A 20,094-nucleotide genomic window follows, 5' to 3' on the forward strand; every position below is an offset into this window, starting at 1 on the left:
ATTGAACGGGCTTCGGGATTGGCCGAAAAACAATAGAACGAACAAAGATAACAAAGGATTTAGCACAGCAAACAACGGGAAGAACCACACTATACAGCCAATGAAATATAGAGTTCAACAAGAGGTACGACCCTACCCTCTATTCACCCTGTTGTCACGCCTGCCTCCTTCTCTTTCGTCATTAATGCCCCAGTACTGTTAAGTAATAGGGTTAGGGTTAGGATTAGAGCTTACTATAAGAAACTGGTATGAAAGGAAAAGCAATTTACTGTGTACAGTTACATTACGATTAACCATTTCAAACGAACCGTTTCCAAAGATGAACACATTTAAACCGTTTCAATGTTATAACTCCTTCAGAAAGTCATTACCAGGTTTCTCCACCAATGGGAGCCATGCCCAACCAGATGAAAAGACTGCCAAAACGACAGTGCACGCTAACCATTTCACTTCCAATCTCAGGTTGAAAAAATATGATCACTAAAACCGACTATGCAAGAACTCTAACCAAGCACAAGCGCTTTACTAATTACGCTGACAGCGAACCTTTTTAAATAAACGGCAGATTGTCATGACTTTTGATGAGAGGGGAAAGCCGAACTTCCCGGAAAAAATCTCTTTTAGCAGAGCAACTCAGAGTAGAGACCCATCAAACTCAACCCAAATATGGCGTCGTGTTGGGGTTGCAACCCTGGGAAACTTTGATGAAAGGAGGGTACTCTTATTTCCGCGCCAACTCTTCTACCAGGTAATTAATCGGGGCTAACTTTTATACTATTTGTGTTTAAGAAATCCCGGACTTTTTGACTAAGGAGGAATGCGAGCATCTCATCAAAAGAGCAGAAAAAGTAGGGCTTACTTTGAGTGAGGTAGGATTGACGGAGGAAAACAACACCAATGCGAACGACTTTGGTGGTACGTACACAAGGAAAAATACTCTTCAGTATATTGGTTAACAATACTAATGTCCGTTTTTACCTATTTTGTTAGCCAATCGTAAGATGAGAAATATCTTCGACAAGAGTCATCACCCGAGAGTAAAATTTACTCAAATTGGCCAAGTTTCCATCAGTTTCAGAAAAGTGTCTATCTTAAACCAAATTGTGCAGGAAAATAAACAATAGACCAAATCGACTAATTCAATGATGTACCAAATTGAAAACCCATTGGGAATAAAAAGTTTTGTTCCAGGTACTATATTTCCAAATTAAATCAATTATGTGAATGCTACATTTAACCCCATGAGATTTGGGTACAACATTTGGGGCGCTTTCCATTTACCAAGAAAGTCCGGAAATTCCGGTTGGGATGTAAATGGAACACATGTTTTTGGTGCGTTCCACTGGAAAATTTCCGGAATAAACGGAACTTCTGAAAAGGTAGTCCTGTTTTCCCGGTGGAAACTTTCCGATGGAAATGCGTGTTCTATTTACAACTTTTCAAAGGTCTTACCACTTCCAGGCTATTCACGGCCACATTTTTAAACTTTGGCGCGTAAAATCGCAATCACTGGGCGGCGAACGGACCTGAGTTAAATGGAACACGGTTTTCACTCAATGGAAATTTCCACCGAAATTTCTGGAGATTTTTTGTAAATGGAAAACGCCCTTGGTCTATTGTTCATTTTCCCGCAAAACCTGGCTTAAAAATAAACACTTCTCTGACACCACTGATGCAAACAACCTGCATTACCTTTGCTGATACCAGATTCTTATTCTTGGGAAATGCTAGTGTTCCCAATATGATTTGTCGAGTTTGTTATTTCGCAATTTTTTGTCATTTCAGAAAACTGCACTGACAACGATTATAGATGTGTCAAATGGGCAAAGAGGGGAGAATGTAAAAAAAATCCCACGTACATGTTGAAGAATTGCCGACAAAGCTGTGAAGTCTGCCAGGGTACGAATAAGGTTACTGATTACGTGTGTTAGCTTCTGTCAACAAAGATTCAGTAACAGGATTTTTACCTAACCCTAACCCTAACCCTAACCGTAAGTTGCCCTGTACAGCCAGTTGTTTCCTCCTGGTTTCGAGAGCTAAATTGTCCTATGAAGGGGCAATCTGAGGTAGTTCACCCTATGAGAGTTAAGTCACAAAGTTCTGGTTAGTGTCCTAACCAGAACTTTCCGGATCTCTAATTTGGCCGCTAAAGCTACTATTCTCAAGCCAAAATTAATGAGTGTTTCACAACAAACGTTTTCGATAACCGGATATTTCTCAAAAGTGGACTGATTTCATTAATTAAAAGGTGTGTTTTCAGATGACAGGGATTTTGACTACGAGCACTGGGATCTGAATAAAAATGGAATACTTTCTGGTTATGAGGTACGTCGTCGGTATCAGCTAATAATAATAGTAATATCTAACAATGTCCTTTTATTAGTAAAGATGGATTCAAAAATAGTTTATAGCTTTAAGAATGCCTTCACAACCAAGGCTGCGTTAGTTTTTGAAGAGAAACATTCTGCGAAACAAATTTTAGAATTGTTTACATTTTAATTTTCTGCTTTCAGCTCATAAAGGCGACTAAAATGCTCTATTTCTTATTTATTGATGAAGACGACGTTCTTGAAATGTAAGGAAGTTGGGTGTTTTTATCACCATTCTTTATAGCTTCATTGTGGCAATCTACGGGAAACTGGGTAATGGCGAAGTTCTATTTGAAACAAAGTTGACACAAGGTTCATACAGCCTTCATATTAAAAAATAAAGAGAGTTTTGAAGGCTCCATTCAAGCTTGTTTGGACTTGAGTTCGGGATGAAGTGCTGTCAGAAAAGTAAGAATCACTTTATTTAATGAGGGTAGCACGTTATAGTGTTTCAACGCTAATAAACTTGTGGCTTTCAATATAAGTTCAGACCAGGCCACAACACTGGGATCTCTGTGCCCTGCTCTTTTCGAATAGTGAGTGGGATCAGCAAGGACCTTGAGACGGTACGGTTTATCACGAGTTCTTATCCGAGAAGAATTGAAAGTCCAGCCATTTGTGGACGTAATTACATAGGCAGCACTTTCATCTCAGGTATTTAGAATTTAAAGACCCTGAATGTTGGTCCGGCCGAACCTCCCGCATAATTCTCGTCACCAGAGCCTCGGATCTTATGTCTGCTCATGACCCGAGGCTCTGGGAAACTCTATTTCGGAGAACATGCGCCGTAGGGTTCTTATAGCCAAAAACTGGCTATTAATTTGAACCTTATGGCACCTGCTCACTCCGCGTGCTAGTGAATGCACCAATCGGAGACGCTTTTCATTTTTCTTCACGAAAACCAATGAGGAAACACTTTGTTTCAGGGTTCCCCAGAGCTCTTCTTTCCTTCAGTCAAGCGCAAAAAGAGAAGAGCTCTAGGGTCGAGATTGGCATCCTTGTCCGATCCTCAACCAACTGAGCGAACCGGTCTGCGGTCATTCTTACTCTCGTTACCAGAGCCTCGGATCTCTCATGTCCACGTGTCTCACAAAAGTGAAAAGCTCTGGGGTCCACACTGGGTCAGTCTTGGCCGAATTAGACATTCACTAAACACCGACTGAACCAAATTGTCTTTTGTTTATGTTTTACAACTACAGGTTTCAGATTTTAAATATCACGCAGTTTGGCCCAGGTAAAGTTATTAAATGTTTAGCATTTTATGTCAGTTATGATGTTTAGTAGTAAAAAGATAAACTCGCGAGGGAAGGAAGAGATGTGGAATTTTCGGGAAAACGTTTTGGCAAAAGTTTAACTCCAAACTATTGTTTACGAGTATCTTGACCATTGAAACATATAATGTTTTTATTTATGTTGTAAATAATAGCTCCTCGTACTGTCTGGTGCATTATTAGTTTTGTTGACGAAGCCTTGCAGTCAAAATAAGTATCGATTAACGATCCATAACTTTAAAGAAATGGCAGCTGGTAGAAATTAATGAAGGAAAATGACAAAGAGATTTTGCATGGGTTACACAGATAATGCACATTGATCCTTTTGGATGAGGTTTCACCTGGCGATGTTGTTTTTGACCAAATTAAGAAACGTTAACGCGCATTTCCAGGTCCCTTGTGTGAAGACAACGAAGCTTCGTGTTCGCAACTCGCAAAAGAGGGTGCATGCCAACTGTATCCTCAATGGATGCTGCTAACTTGCCGGAAATCTTGTGGAAACTGTGGATGCGAAGACCTCGCTACAAACTGCACATCACTTGCTGCTTCGCAAAAATGCATGGATGATGGTCACGCCTACTGGATGCTAGGAAATTGTCATCGAAGTTGCAAAGTTTGTTTAGGTAAGAATATCAGAGTAACTGGCGTTTTGACATCTACAGAAAGGGGCTTTAAAATGACCAGGAACATTTTGCCAAAGTTATCATTTAGGTGATTACACAACGTCCCCCGCAAATCTTGCGCGCCCAAGACACAGTATTCGTCAACCGTGAAAAAGTAACGCACAAGTTAAGACTTTTGGGTGACGAATTTCATTCCTTCCACTCACCTAGGAGCTATTAACTACGAAACATACCAAAGCATGAATACAAATGACATCTACAAATACCTGAAGACAATGTCGCGTAAACATCCAAGACACAGATCTCGTTACAGCTACACAGCCTTCCTGCATAGGAACGAAAAGGATCCACTACAGAATATGATGATTGACAGGTACATTCATCTACGGCTTGCTTGGGCACAATTTAGTTTTGGTTTCGGTTTATGTGAGTAAACACTGTATAATATGTACTTTGCATTTATTTTTTTCCATCAGAGTTGAGAAGTTAACTCAACTTCCCCGTGAAATGGTGGAAGGTGCAGAATCTCTTCAGGTCAGTGGTAACCAACGATGAAATCTTGATGTTTTTTTTTTTACCGTTCCTACGATTCTTCTTAATTTCGCAATCCTCGTATCACCATTGAAAAAAATACTTCTTTTAAAATCGTTTCTTTTCGAAAATGTGTTTGCATAACACTCAAACGTCGACATTTTAAACTGAAATTTTTTCAGGAAACTCTTATTCTTTGGTTTCGCTATCCGTAAAAGATTTGCTATCCTCGTGTTCAGTGTCGATGAGAAAGGGACGTTGATCGTTCGTTGAATGGTTCAAAATTGCAGTGTGTAAGGCAGCTTCTTTGGAATGTGTACGTAGAAGGCTGGTAAAAAGGCGTGATGAGCCTAATGAACTGACTCCAGGGCTGCGCTACACACCAATAGATAATCTTATTTTCCAAAGGATTTCATGTCCTTTCATTTACGTCCTTCTGTATCCTGTATATTAGGTGGTCAAGTATGACAAGTATGGTCATTATCATGCCCACTACGACTCATCTCTTACTGGGGACATTGATTTGATCTGTTGTTATCAAGTAAGGGACAAACCTCAACCCTGCCGACTTTGTAGGTAAGTATGGACGACTGCATGAGGACACCTACAAACATCTCATTTTATGATTGGTGAACCAATAACCTAAAACCCTGTTTGTTGTGGAAGTTTTTGAGAGAGGAGAAGATAAAAGTACCAGCGTCGAGAATTCGCGGGCATCGAACGCGAATCTCGATGTCCTTTCCTAGTGCATCAATCTGATCTTCAGGGATCTCTTCTGTTTAAGGCTGGACTTTTGCTTTCACGGGAACGAGCATTTTCGGTTATTTTTTCATTGAATCGTTTTTTCTTGCAGGTTGTTAACTATTTTATACTACCTAAACAATGTAGACGAAGGAGGTGAAACTGCTTTTATCATCGCTGATAACTCCACCCTAAACGAGACAGTAAGATAACAATTCACGCTTCTTAACAGTTTCGTTGTCATATGTTGCTAATGCAAAGAAAACGCTACAACTGTAAATTAAACACGGGGTTTAGGTCAGTAAATAGCGGGTTCGACTTGGTCGTATCATTGTTTTTACTCTCAAAACTGCTGGCTCCGTCAAAAAAGGCATCATGTTAACATATTGAGTCCAAATATCCGAGGGAAAATTCTCCGGTGTAATGATGACGCTTTATTGTCTACTCGGCTGAACGCCCCTTTTTGACAACCCATCAGATCTAACGGTGAGCCATTCTACACGATCCCAGACAAAAAGAGTTGGAAGTTTGTTCCCGTTGTTTGGAACTTTTGGACCATGAAAGGGCCCACCCTACACCGTATTCTTCAAGAAGGAGTTCCAATAACCGAGCCGTGTCTTGAATTTTTTGTGTGGGATTTCCCCACACTTTGTCAGCACCGGCGATATGCCTGGCTTTATTTGTGTTTGTCACGTGGTCTCTATTAGAAAGAGAGGGGAACCTGGGAATGAGAATGATTGTTTGTATGTGATAGCAATTACTCTTCTCGGCAGTTGTCATTTGGCGAATCTCGACTTGTTTTCTCGGTGTGATTAATTTACAAGGTAAGGAGAAGTCGTCTTCCTTTCTGACGTTTGTATTAAGCGAGTTGTGCCAGCTATATTACAAGGAGTCATGCCTTCAAACTTATATCGATAGCGGACAGATATAACATAATGACAAAGTCCAGTATTATCCCGTAGATGTACGATTAGCAATTTGAGGTTCCCTCTTTTAACTACGATTTGTTGACATGTTGCGTGACGGCGCCAGTTTCTGTAGATTCGCAAGTTAAAAAATTAATGCCTTCAAACTTCCTGTCAAAAACTTTCACATTTACCGTACAGTGTTGTAAGCTTTGAAGCACGAATACTCTTAGCTGACAATTGCACTTGCCTGTTCATTTATCCAGTTTTATCGTAAACAAATTCTCTTCTGCCACTAGCGACTGATTCCATTATTTCCGCTGATGAATAAAAGTAGACGGCATTTACCTCTTTACCTCGTGATAACTTGGGGCCATGTCCAGCTTTGTCTGCTGACTGGGAAATACACAACCCACAGTAAATAGTATTACCCATCGAACGGAACAGTGGAAATTTCGGGTGCTTTCCATTATGCCTGACCATCAGGTACTGGAAACGACAATTTTTGTATTTTGGAAAAACTGTTACCATTATTCACCGGTCATCCCAAGCGGTTTATTCTGACAAATGGTAAGCACCCTTACTTTCCTCGAAACTGGAAGTCCAAACAGGTTTCTCCCCTAACCGTTTTCTCGTCCTACGGGATCGTTACTCGACATTTATCACTATAACATGACAAAATGTATTACATTTACTGTGGTGCTAATCATCAAAGTTTATTTGACTGAAATCCCACACAAGTACGCATTGCGGATCTATTTTTTCTTTGGTGGGGGAATGGGCACCGTAATAATAAGGTAACCAAGCCAATTAAACAATATGTTAACTGACAATTTATTTATTATCCAGTTGCTTTTATCAAAACGAGGAAAAGAGGATGATCCCTTCAATCTCAGCAACTTTTGTCAGAGTGCCAACCTCGTCATAGCACCAAAACGAGGTACAGCAGTCATGTGGTACAATCATCACCTCGATTCTGATGGTGAATCCCTTGGAGAAAGAGATCCGTACACACTGCACGGAGGCTGTGACGTCAAAAAGGGAAATAAGTGGATCGCAAATCACTGGATACCAGCATCCTATAAAAACTACCGGCACCTTCCCAGCATATATCGAAGACGCAATCCTTCGAGAACATAAATACGGCTTTGCAACCTCGGTTTCTCATTTAACTTAAAGTATTATTATAGAATTCGAATACTGGCGGCTCTCATCGTTAAGGCCACTGTCTGTCGCATTGGGATAAGAGAGATCTGGCCATGCCACCAATCCATTCTCGTCACCAGAGCCTCGGAGCGACCCAAGACTCTGGGAAACTCTGTGTAGGGGACCGTGCGCCGTTAAGGGTTCTTATAGCCAAAAATTGGCTATTTGAACCTTACGGCGCCTGCTCACTCCTCGTGCTAACATGAATGCACCAGTTAGAGACGCTTTTGATTGTTCTTCACGAAAACTAATGAGAAGGCAATCTGTTTCAGGGTTCTCCAGAGCTCATCTCTCCCTCAGTCAAGAGAAGAGTTCTGGAGTCGAGATTGGCCACCAATCGAGACAATTTTTTTTCTTGACAATTTTCGTTTCTGCGCATGCGCATGTCAAAGATAAAGAACGCAACCGTTGATTGGAATTTGAACTTTAGAGTCACGTGTTTCATTTTTCAAGCCTACCACGGTTTCAGAACACTTCCTCACTCATAATCACACCGCCAACGATATTTCACTTATTCCACTCGAGCTCATTCACTCCAATCGTGACAGTGTACGCAAAGCAAGAGAAGCATATCTCATAAACATAGCGAACACTCTTGAATTTTTAGGTCGTAATAAGAAAGATTAAATGTAATCCACCTTTTCCCTTATATTTCTGTACCGTTATATAATTTCAATTATCATTTCTTATTATTATTGTATCGTATCCGTTAAGTCCGTTAAAATCCTTATCTTTAGGGCTGTATCAAATCGCACGCCATATCACTATTCAAATTGCAACGTCTTTGTTAACCGTGGTCATTGCTTTTAAAAGCTTGATGAAGAAAGGGTTGGCTTTTTAAAATTATATTCCTTCACCATCATATCAGCATTGTTCTTTTTAGCTTTTCATTTTCTTTGCAACTGTGTAAGACGATGGTGATACTGCAATCAAAACTAAAGTCTTCGTTAACAATCTCCACCTCCCTCCATTCGTCCTAAATTGGAGAAAAATAGAATATTTATGTCATGCAGCTTATCAGGTCAAGTTGTGTGGTTTGAATTGACCACAAGCTGTAAACAAAATTACAACCAACAACCAAACATGCAAATTGACACTATAACTTGTCAATCATATGATCACCTGACCGAATAAACTTGCTAAACTTTGTATAAGCTTCATTTTGAATGTTAACAACATGCCATGAATTTGTTAAATATCTCGTTAGCCTGTTGCGTCTTTTTTGGATTAAAATTTCAAATTTTGGAAATTTCGTCTCAAAGTATCCTAGAACCTTGCTTCGAAGAAGACGAAGATATTGCAAAATGTTCGAAATCGGACAACATCTGTGACAAGAACACAGACTTTGGTGAAATAAGGCTTTTTAGATTGCCGGGGTTTAAGGTAAGTGGTATAACAATTTTATTTTAACAGACAATGCTTGGTTAGGAAATTGGTACCAAAAACGCTATCCAGAACTGATGGCGCTGACCAAAGCACTGCACTTAGTACTGAAAATATCATATCATAGTACTGAAAATATCATATCATGTGAGCATGGCTGGCCCGGGATCGATTCCCCGGATTCGGCGTCATATATGGGTTGGTTGAGTTTGTTGGTTCTTTGCTCTGCACCGAGAGGTTTTTCCCCTGGTACTCCGGTTTTTCCCTCTCCCCAAAAACCAAAATTTGATTTGATTTGTTCTGGTTTCAGTTGATTTGTAGTGTTCCCAATTAGTAGAGCACTCGTTCTTGACTAGATACTGTAAATAAACTTGAGACATAAATAAATTTATTATTATTATTATTATTATTTTTATTTTTATTATAGTTGTTCGTCCCTTTCTTACGCATGGTGAAGAGGCGTTGAAAAAACCGGTTGTTATACTGTTTTTGGTACCTGTTCGACTAAAAACCATAGCGGCTTGCTTGTTGGGGTGCTAAATGCAGTGATTTGAAGAGTCAATAGAGCGTTAAAACCAGAATATAGTTCCAAAAAATATCTAAGATGTATAAAACGGTAAATGACCCAATTTTCATTAGGTCCTCTCAATTTCAATCAACGTCATTCAGGTAGGTCACGTGAGAAGGTTGGAATTAGAAGAAGGGAGAAGCTACAAGCTGATCACAAGGGCAATGAGACCACTGTTGTTCGGTGAGTAACGTAAGATCGTGGCTTCATAGGCCAAAACTCGTAAAAAAAATGTCGTTCACAGTCGTTCCATTTTCACCAAGGAAAGTCGGAAGTCTCTTGTTCCTCAGTTACATGGCCGTATCTGCTTTTCTTGGATGATTGAAAGTTGCTATGGAGACCAACGTTTTATATTACCTATAAAGACAAGCTATTAAAATACGAGGCATAACAAAACAGGCATAAAATAAAAGAAGTAAAGCGGCCTCTAATACTCTTTCAGCGATGCTATTAATAACACAACGATTTTTCCAGAAATTCCTGAGTTTCTCTCTCATGAAGAGTGCGACCACATCATGTTACTTGCGAGAGAAATGGGCCTAAGTGCAAGTTTCATTGGGCGCGACAATTTGAATGAAGGAGGTCTGGAGAGGGCTATGAAGATAGCTGGTGGGTAATTTTTGTCTATGTTGTAAAAGTATGATACGTACAATCTCCAGTTAGTGCTCTCTTCGAACCTTTGCCGAGCCGCAATTTATTTACTTCTTCATTTTTCATTTTCAAGTTAGACACAAACACAACCCTTGAATTCAAAGATGAATTTGCTCGTGATTTCAATGTATGGGACGCGAACAATGATGGCATAATTGATATTTCAGAGGTAGGTTTATCTAAAGAGGAAGTTAGAAGACATTTCCTATTCTTCAAAAATTGATATTTACATTAAGGTCAGAAGGTATCGAGGTTAACAAAAATAAAAATGAATTTATTCATGTGCCAAATGCATTTAGCCCTAGATCTACGCTTTTAGAGGATAGACTAATAAAACAAGCCGGTTCTTGACAGAGACAACTGTCTCAAACAACCCAGATTTTAGCTAAGCCCGGCGAGTATCCAAACTGGAAAATGACAATGGAAAGGCGAGTGCCCACAGCACTGCTCCAAACCTTCCCCCACCCCCTCTCCCTAGTGGATATGTTGTCGGTAAAATTCGTTCTCAGGTTAAATCCGTTTTTACTTACGTTGAGTTGGCGATCCTCGTTTAACCTAGGTTGAATACGCACTCAGTTGAATTGTAGAAACCTTTAAATAATATTTGAAGCCTATCTTAAGCATATAGAAAAAATAGGGTCAGGTTAGGATAAGCTTTGACAGGAGCCCATGATTAGGAGTGAACAACAGCGCTATATTCCCGTTACGGCGTTTTCACAGATTGAATTTCCCGAGAATGAGACTCCCGTGGGAGCCCGATGACCAATCACAAGAAACTAACATTACTTCACCGGACTGGAACGGCCTTTTCTTTCTGATGGGAAAGGCAGTCTAAAATGTATGAAAAGAAAAACAGGAAACCCTTATTTCTGGTCCTTTGGTTTCAACTCCCGATAACTCGAACCTTTTTCAAATTCCCTTGAAGAGTTAATCGAGAGTCATTCAACTGTAGTAGAAGCTTTTAGGTCAGCATCTCAGGAGCTCTTGAATAGGAGCGAACAACTGCCCTATTTTCCCATCACTGCGTTTTCAAAGACTGATTTATTTTTAGATTGAATTTCCCGCGAATGAGACTCCTGTGGGAGCCCGATGACCAATCACAAGAAAAACCAACCTGACGTCATCAGGTCACCGACCCGGAACGGTATTTGGTTTTTTTGCGGAAAAGGTACTCTAACAATTGATCGGTCTGCAAAAAGCTGCTTTAAACTAGGTAGACTGCATATTAAACATAGGTAAAATGAAGATCATGAATTTAACCAAGGTAAAAACCGTTGCAACCTGAAAACGGATTTTACCGGCAACAGATGGTGCCAGCTTGCTTTTGTAATCAGTTATTGATAAATTCCTGTATGTGCAACTGCTGATGATTGAATCCTGCCTAGCGACACTCTGACTTTCAGTTATGCTCTTACTCGTTGCCTTTTCCTGTTTTTTACGTGTCAGATAAAGAGGTTTGCTGAGCGATACAAGGCCTTGCACTTAAAGGATGACGAGGTTATAAAAATGTGAGTATTAATTAACTCTGTTTTGTTTTCTCAGTCTCGCCAAATATAGTAAAACAATATAGCTTCCTTTTTTTCTCCTTTTCAAGGTTAAAACTCTCCGATACAGCCGGGAATGCTGCTCAACTCACAGAACAAGGTATAATAGTGGATGTTCTTGTAATCAGCAAAATTAATGTGGCAGTTTTGAGAACAGTCAACTTCTATGAAAGGTTCTATAGCTTTTGCAGGCTTCATAATGATATAATTATAATTCATTTGAAGGCTTCATATACTGATTCACTTTTGGCCATTTTTTTTTGGCAGCATCGTAACTCGGGTGATTTCCTAATTCCATGCAGCGCAGCTTTAAAGAACGGTAATTTCACAGAGATCTCATCTTCGCCTCTACCAAATTTGATATTCAAAACTCCATTGTTAATTAATATCATGTAGAAGCCACCGGTTGGGCTCCTTGGGTAAACAACTTGATTAACCCATTCGATTCACCCCTGCAGCGGTTCCAATTGACGAGAAAAACCGTCTGTAATAAGACAGAATCAGAAATCTATTAAATCTCACTCTCAGGATACATATATGTTATTTGCCAGCTGGGAGGTCCGCATAGCGAAAAACTGTGACCGAGATCTTGAAAATGCTGCCGGAGGCCGCAGGCCGAGGGAAGCTTTTCCAAGACCGAGGTCACAGTTTTTCGCTATACGGACCGACCCCTAGCTGGTAAACACCTTATTTATTTTTTCCTCTCTCCCTCTCTCTTCCTGTTCCTCATTGTTGACTCACACCGCGCTTGATAACGAATGCATGCAGTAAGCGACTAACAAACTGAACGTTCTAAAGGGAAATATTTTTATTTGAATTCAATCTCCATGCCTCTTGGCTAATAAAAAATGTGTTTTCAAACACTTACTTATGTATGTAAACGGATTCGGTGTCAAAAAATGGAGGTTTAAGGTCATTACACAAGCTCACGCAACTAGGGCTAGGATTTCGCCCGGGTTGGCGGGCAAGATAGAAAAATTCCGCCCGCTCCCAGAGCCAATCAGATTGCAGGATTTGCAGAATTCCGCTCGCTCGCGCATTGAGAAAAAAAATAAAAGGGGTTATTAGTCTTACTCTTAGGTGTTCTCCATTTCTTTGTAGGAAAGACAACAAATGCCCTTTTCCGTCAATGGAACTTAAAGAAAATCCTTTCCTACATGACTATCTTGAAATCCTCAAGTCCCCATCATAAGTTTCGCTTTAGCGAACAGGTCTGGTTGCGACAAGACAAAACTGCTGATCATGTTTTAAGACGGCTCCATGAAAGGTAAGAGCTAGTAGCTGATGTCAAAAAGGCCTTTTTTGATGTATTAAACTTCTGAGGTCGAAGACAAAGGAAAATGGATGATAAGCAAATATTTTTCACATATAATATTCTAACGTACGCGTGTTCCTATTGTTTTTGTCCTCACTGCCTCACAATCATGCTGAATATTTGATATTTCGAAAATGGCCTATTGCAAAATGAACTTTTTTCCTAATCGACAGTTGTTTAATCGAAAGGGAGAAGTGCTTACCTTTTCAATTTATAAGCAATTGTTTCTTATAAGCAACTGAAAAATTCAGGCGGATGCAAAGGGACTCGAACCCATGACCTCTACGATGCGGTGCAATGCTCTACCGAATGAGCTATGAAGCCACTCTGACTGAGATCATTCTGACCACATTCAAACGACACAACCTGAAGGATTTTATTCGGGGTACGTCACTCCGTCTGCTGATACATAATCTGACTCCTTAACAAACCAGATATTACAAAACTCTGTGAAGCCTTACCATTTACATTGAATCTATGCATTTTTGCCGCGCCAGATATGAACACCCGCAAAGAACTACTCTTTTAAAAGTATGAGGAAATGTATTCCTCATCATAAATACAGCGGTCAGACCCCGAGGAAAGGGTACTCTTAATTGGCAACACTTCAAGTCTTACTCTCCCAAATATAGTAAACGAAACTCAAGGAAAAGGTAGCGTGCACAGGCGTAGAATGACGAGAATCTCCCTCCAAGCCCTTAAATAGTCCCAATCTATCCCATAACCGCCTACAGGTCTCTATATTGGGCCGTCAGAATGTACAGTTTCCGTCTAGCTCTTTCCCAATCGACTGTCAGAAATTATGCGTTGCAAAGTCATAGCTTTCTAAATTCGCCCCACATTTTCCTTTGGCCTCGTATGTCCCTTAATGATGCCTATCACTATGACATTGCAGAATTATCAAGCTAACAAGAATCCCAAGGAAACTTGTTCGAGGCGGTGAATCTATGCAGGTATAAAAGGCGCAGACTGAATCATGTTTTCCGTCAGTAAAGGTTGAGATCGCGTTAAAAAAATAGGATATACAATTATTTCGTTATTTATTTATTTATTTATTTATTTATTTATTTTTATCCCTGCTCACGAACTTGCGTTGCAAAACTCCAAACTATTCATCCAAGTTAAAAGCTTAGGCATGACTAGTGTAATATTCCACCCTAGGTATTGTTAGTAATGATATGGTAATAAGGTATAGAGAACCGATCTGGCCTGGGACATGCCCAAGACCAGGCGAAGATGGGAGCTATGAGGATCAATCCCGACTTACGCGATTGGTCTTTTTTTAGTCGACCGATTATCTCCCCGCTAAACTTGTTGACGTCGGAAGTGACAACAAGTCAACAAGTTCTAAATAGTTTTTAATAGAAAGTTATCCATCGTGGTTTTATCGGCCATTTTTTTAAACTGAAACGAAATGCATAACAGCGAGGTTAACCAACATGGTATCTTTACTTTTGCTTGTCAACGCCGATACGGTCGCTATCAATTTCTGTGAAAACAAATAAATGGCATTCAATAATCATCTTACAGACTCAAAACATTGGGTTATTTTTACAGGTAGTCCGATATCAGGTATCTGGTCATTATCATGCACACTTTGATTCTGGTGTTGATCAGTCCATTCCTTGTTGTCATCAATTCCCGTCATTAAAACCACCACAGTGTGGACTTTGTAGGTAGGTCAACTATAAAGGTAAACTCATGAGCCTAAGATGGTATTCAGTTAGTCGAAACATTCTGACTTTTTCGCCACCGTGTATTTGTTGTGGCAGGTTCATCACCATACTTTATTATCTCAATGATGTTGAACAAGGAGGAGAAACAGCATTTCCAGTGGCAGACAATTCCAGCATAAAATGGGAGGTACGATCAGTAACAAGGAAAAACGAGTCCTGTGTTATCTATAGCTATAAGCGATTCAGTTGTTCATTACATAGACATCACAAAGTGTCCCCGACATTTTCAGAAGGCTTAAACAAAAGGTCGCACTTCTGACCTGGGGGCCGTTTCTCGAAAGTCCCGATATCTCTTCGGGCCCGAAAAACAATCTGTGAAACTGCCAAACGCTTGCTTCGGAAAGCTGATCTTTTAACATGTTTTCAGGATGACAAAAAGCAAAATGACTGTGAAGTTTGACGAATTAAATCTTCTCCGTTCTTGTGATACAAAGGGAATTATGACACCCGAAAATGGCCCGTAAAGTTTCGGGAATTTCGAGAAACGGGCCCCTGCTCTTAGCTGGCTAGATATCAGCTCAAACCCCCCCCCCCCCCCCCCCAAATGTTCTGCCTTCTTTTGCCACTAACCCATCGATCTTGATCTAGGTATTTTTCCCAGTGTGGCACAACCTAGTCAGGTATGTCCAGAAGTCATCGCGGTACCTAGTTTAATGGAGGCCTGCCAGTTTCCTATTAAACACATTTTCCCATCTCAAATTACCAGCCGCTTTTCTTTTATCTTTATGCCACTTGTACATAAAGTATATAAATAACTTGGCAAAGGCAACACACTTAGAATATAGATATTCCTCGTAAGATTGTTTTTTCTTTTGTGAATGTGGGAATTGGATTGTGTATTTTTTTTTCCAGAACGTGAAAAATCCCGAAGCACTTGAGTATAATCTGAGCATCAATTGCCATTCCTCCAACTTGGTTATTTCACCCAAGAAGGGAACTGCAATTATGTGGTATAACAACTTCATCGACCCAGATAGCGGCCTCCTTGGAAATTTAGATTTAAACTCTATACATGGAGGATGCGATGTTATTAAAGGAGAAAAATGGATCGCTAACAACTGGCTAACTGCACCAACTAAAACTTTTAAACACCTTAATAGTATGTATGATGTAGGGTTCGACGAATGATTTTTTTTTTAGCTTTCCCGGGCAACTTAATTCCATTTTAGATCAATTTAGCGTTTACACCGGCAAACGGCCGACCGCAATTTGCGTTTTACCAGAGATGGAACAAACTTGCTTGATAGAGCGGTTTTCAATTGCGCCAGTCGTAGAACAAATACCAAAGTAATTACTTCGACCAATCATAGCAGGTGAAAACAGCTCAATGAACCAATCCAAATCCATAGCAATTGCTCAAAGCGCTGCAAAAATCGTTCTTGCAAGTCGCCATTGGTTTTGGTTTTCCTTCTCATTGGTTGATAAACTGGCGCGAGATTTGGTGAACCAATCACTAAGCCTAGCAATTGCAATCACGTAATTATTTTCGACAGTCCGTTTGAAAACTGCTCTATAGACTTATTTTGTTACTTACCGGCATCAAGTAACTTCTCAGTAGAGAGAGAGACGAGTTTGAATAGGACTGAATGAGAAATTTAGTTTTTTTTTATGAAAGTAGCAGTCTGCGTTTCCCGTTTTTCGTTTCACGTAAACGCGAGGCTAATTCTCCGATTATTTATTCTATGAAATTATTTTAATTGTTTTAGCTGTGATTTTGTTAGATAGCTCAGACCGCAAAACAGAGTGCTCATTTTAGAACTCTGACAATATTATGAATACTGAAATAAAACAGCAATGATTGTATGATGTCATGAAGAACCACGCAGATCTCACAAGAAGCTATACGTCTTGATATGATTTTACATCATACTTGATCGTTTCATTCAGTTATTGGTAACAGTAGCATTCGTAATGATATACTATGACCTTGAGGTAAAATGTTCTTTGTTACATTATTGACTAGATTCCTCGAACAACCGGTCACTTTCAGAGCCTGTTCACTTACGTGTACGTGATTAGCGGCCATGATCTTCAACCAAAGCAAATATAATATATTTGCTAAGGAATATAAACGAGATGCTTCCGTGAAGCATACACTGGGTTGCCTGTGGTACGTGTTACAGAAAATCAGAAGGCACTGAATTGTGTGGTATTGAACTACAGCATTCCAGTCTCTGAAGAATAACAAATAAAAGAGAAGCGAGAAACATTGGCTTCTGGGCTGACATGTTGATAATTTTTAAGTTCCCTCACAACTTCTTTTCACCACAAGTTTAAGCGTGCCCTCTGAGCATCTGACAGCTTTGTAATACTAAAGTTTACTGAAATTTTTCCCTTTCCGGCGGGGTTAGTATCAGGATGGGAGACCAAAACAATATACCCCTCGTAAAAAAGAAGCATCGGACCGAAAATACTATTAACGCTAACAAATGCGAACTCAGCAAGGTACAGATTTTGTTAGCTTGCTTTACGCAAAACAAATATTGATGCAAAAGTAAATAACTATTGATGCACAGTTTTTAGAAAGAGCAGAAGGAAGTTTTCCCGGGACGCTCGACCGAGAATAAAATACTTACGACATGAAAACAACATTAATTTTGAACCGTAAATATAGAATATAAAAAGTTACGATCAGCGACAAACACTTTGGGCGATTTTTGCTACGTTCAAATAAATCACAAAATCGAAAGTGACATGGCCGGAACTCAGCGGGCGCCGTGATCAAGTTACCGCGGCATGTTTACTCGCCAAACAGTGAATTGAGCATCTGTGTCAAATGATGGCAAGATACCGGGTTTTTGTAAGTTTCTTTTTCTGTCAAGTGTTATAAAGTTTGACAATGAAATGAGCGAAGTCAAAACAAAGATCACAATCGCCCAACTGTTGAGGTTGACAATTTGTTTATGCAAAGTCAAAATTTACTCTCCAAGACGCGTACGACGTTATTTATCACCAGGTAATTCCATCATTTTGGAAATAGCAGCTACTTTATTATTCATCTGCGTCACAATTTTTCTCTGATTTTGGGGCTCATTTTGTTGAAACTCAAGCACGCTTCCAACAGGCCTGTGAACCCTTCCTGCTTACAGAGCTATCACATTTCAACCTTAAGCTCAAAAATTCAATACACAACATGATATTATAATTTACAACGGCAGAAAATACCACAGAATCCTTTTCCAGCGAAAAATTTATTGAAACAAACAACATATTTGCTCTTAGAGGCGAAAACCTCTTCCTATTTCATTGCGTGCGTGAAGACAAGAAACTCAATCGTGTCAAATTACCATGTACTTCATGTTTCCTGAAGAACCTTTGCCTTGAATAACAAGAAAATGCTTTTTCTTTTGCCATAAAAACTATCCAGTTAAGCTCGCATATCATAAAACATGATGAATTCATAAAGGCCACCTTTTCCAGCAAACAATTTTTTGAAGCAAACAACATATTTGCTATGAGAGGCAAAAACCCCTTCTATTTCATTACTTGCGTGAAGAGAAGAAACTCAATCGTGTCAAATATGCGCAATATTGCAACAAACTAAATTTCAGGATCAAACCGTTTCCATGAAGAACCTTTTCCTTGAATAGTGAGGCACAAAATAGACGACAAGCTTTCTTTCAAATAATTCTTGGCTGTCACATTTCCAATTATGTTTTTACTGAAGACTATGCAGAGTTGATCACAGATCCACGTAATTATAAGGTGTTCGATTCGTTCCCTGTTTTTGTTGAACCCATAAGTTACCAGAGAATTTTCCATTTGGTTTCAGTGTTCTACATAACAGCACACTTGGTAAAATATTTTAAATACAGCTCACTTTGATTTCGGCTCGACGGGTCATAGATTATTGTCGAAGTCCATTACTCGTCGCTTTTAAGATTCCACCGCCTGTATATCGAATTGACTTGCCATTATTGAGCTTCATAAGGGTATATTTTGTTCAAAGATCCACTAAAACGCCATTCGCGTTACATGCCTTTCGACGCCATTGCCGGTTAAGTTAATCGTTCTACTGTGTCCACCAGAGAAATCTACGCATTTTTCACTACCCTCTCGATCCTAAGAAAATACGGGCAGAAGGCTCTATGCACAAAGACACCACTTAGCAGGGGAGTGACAGGCAAGACTTTTACCGACACGGAAAAAAAAAAAGAAAAAAAGAAAAAAAAAGAAAACAAACAAACTAAACGAAGACCCCGACTGGGTTTGCCATACTGGCAACCCAGTAATTAAATGGTGGCTCACCGAGGCCTCCTCAATTAGCGTGCATGTGCACACTTTCTATTTCCGTGTGAATCAGCTCATTTTGTTATCTGTTATGTTTTTGCGTCCTTGGATGCACTAACCCACAAGGCTGCACAGCCGTCACTCACTATAGTGACGAAATAAGAGTTGCCTGTATGTTTAATCTTCAGGTTGCGTGATTAATAACCTGGTGAGAGTAGACGAGGCGAGGCCATGGGACAATTTTTCTTAATGGGAAATTATATAAGTTGATCTAAAAAAAAATTTAAGAGCTTTATTTTATAGATGGTTTTCAATCACGTGATGAGACGGCCATGTTGGTGCACAAAACAATAGCAAATTATGGCTCTTGTTTTGCATTACAATAGAGTCACATTCCCGAAAGATTTTTTCTCTATTGTTCTGGGCCCGGTTGTTGGAAAGCCGATTAACTTAATCCAGGATTAGCGTAAACTTTGGTTTAATTTTTTCAACTTTTTGGTGAAAGTTTCTTTTGCTTATTTTTGTTCTTCAAGATTGACTTCCTCTAATGTCAAGTTTTGCCCAATATCAGCGTCGAACAGCATTTGGGAATAGAGAAATAAACTCCTTGGTTAATTTTTAATCTGGGGTTAGCGTTAATCGGCTTTTGAACAACCGGGCCCTGTGCACCAACATGGCAGCTGTGACGTCAGTTGAAAACGATCTATATGAATGTCAAGTCTGTTAACGCTGGGATAATACACAGAAATCAAATCAATTTAGCTTAAATCAGATCAAGATTTTGAAGAGAGGGGAGAACCGGAGTACCCGGAGAAGACCCCCTTGGATCAGAAACAAACAAACTCAACCCACATATGACGCAGACTGAGTCTAGGCATCGAACCCGGACTAAGTTGGTGGGAGGCCAGTGTTCTCACCACTGCACCAGCCCTGTTCCCCTAACAGATAAATTAAATATCTCCAAAACAATTTTACCAGCGATGACACACTTTTTAAGCCAACATCCGATCAAGCCACGCCT

General features: G+C 39.8%; 2 protein-coding genes across 2 annotated transcripts in view; both read left to right on the top strand.

Moving 5' to 3' along the window:
* The window catches only part of LOC137976168 (transmembrane prolyl 4-hydroxylase-like), an 11,247-nt gene extending 3,657 nt beyond the window's left edge, over positions 1-7,590 (top strand). Inside the window, exons 3-13 of the mRNA XM_068823465.1 lie at positions 790-915; positions 1,786-1,899; positions 2,261-2,325; positions 2,514-2,575; positions 3,569-3,603; positions 4,033-4,263; positions 4,474-4,636; positions 4,740-4,797; positions 5,249-5,370; positions 5,648-5,738; positions 7,290-7,590. Coding sequence (XP_068679566.1) covers positions 790-915; positions 1,786-1,899; positions 2,261-2,325; positions 2,514-2,575; positions 3,569-3,603; positions 4,033-4,263; positions 4,474-4,636; positions 4,740-4,797; positions 5,249-5,370; positions 5,648-5,738; positions 7,290-7,580 — 1,358 coding nt within the window. The 3' untranslated portion in view covers positions 7,581-7,590. The remainder of the gene's footprint in view (positions 1-789; positions 916-1,785; positions 1,900-2,260; positions 2,326-2,513; positions 2,576-3,568; positions 3,604-4,032; positions 4,264-4,473; positions 4,637-4,739; positions 4,798-5,248; positions 5,371-5,647; positions 5,739-7,289) is intronic.
* Positions 7,591-8,828: 1,238 nt separating this feature from the next.
* On the top strand, positions 8,829-17,077 carry LOC137976178 (transmembrane prolyl 4-hydroxylase-like). The gene is made up of 11 exons (XM_068823473.1): positions 8,829-9,029; positions 9,699-9,780; positions 10,072-10,206; positions 10,326-10,417; positions 11,695-11,756; positions 11,843-11,892; positions 12,894-13,059; positions 14,003-14,060; positions 14,665-14,783; positions 14,880-14,970; positions 15,696-17,077. The coding sequence occupies exons 1-11, from the start codon at positions 8,829-8,831 to the stop codon at positions 15,969-15,971; spliced, it is 1,332 nt and encodes a 443-aa protein (XP_068679574.1). The 3' UTR covers positions 15,972-17,077.
* Positions 17,078-20,094: the final 3,017 nt, after the last annotated feature.

The sequence above is a fragment of the Montipora foliosa genome, chromosome 1 (genome assembly GCF_036669935.1).
Source record: "Montipora foliosa isolate CH-2021 chromosome 1, ASM3666993v2, whole genome shotgun sequence".
Taxonomy (NCBI): Eukaryota; Metazoa; Cnidaria; class Anthozoa; order Scleractinia; family Acroporidae; genus Montipora; species Montipora foliosa.

What these genes read in the sequence shown, in the direction of transcription:
- LOC137976178 (XM_068823473.1), top strand. Translation starts at nt 8,829, where the DNA reads ATGAATTTGTTAAATATCTCGTTAGCCTGTTGCGTCTTTTTTGGATTA. An exon ending in AATGAGACCACTGTTGTTCG is followed by an intron (nt 9,781 to 10,071) that starts GTGAGTAACGTA and finishes CGATTTTTCCAG; the next exon opens with AAATTCCTGAGTTTCTCTCT. An exon ending in GCATAATTGATATTTCAGAG is followed by an intron (nt 10,418 to 11,694) that starts GTAGGTTTATCT and finishes TTTACGTGTCAG; the next exon opens with ATAAAGAGGTTTGCTGAGCG.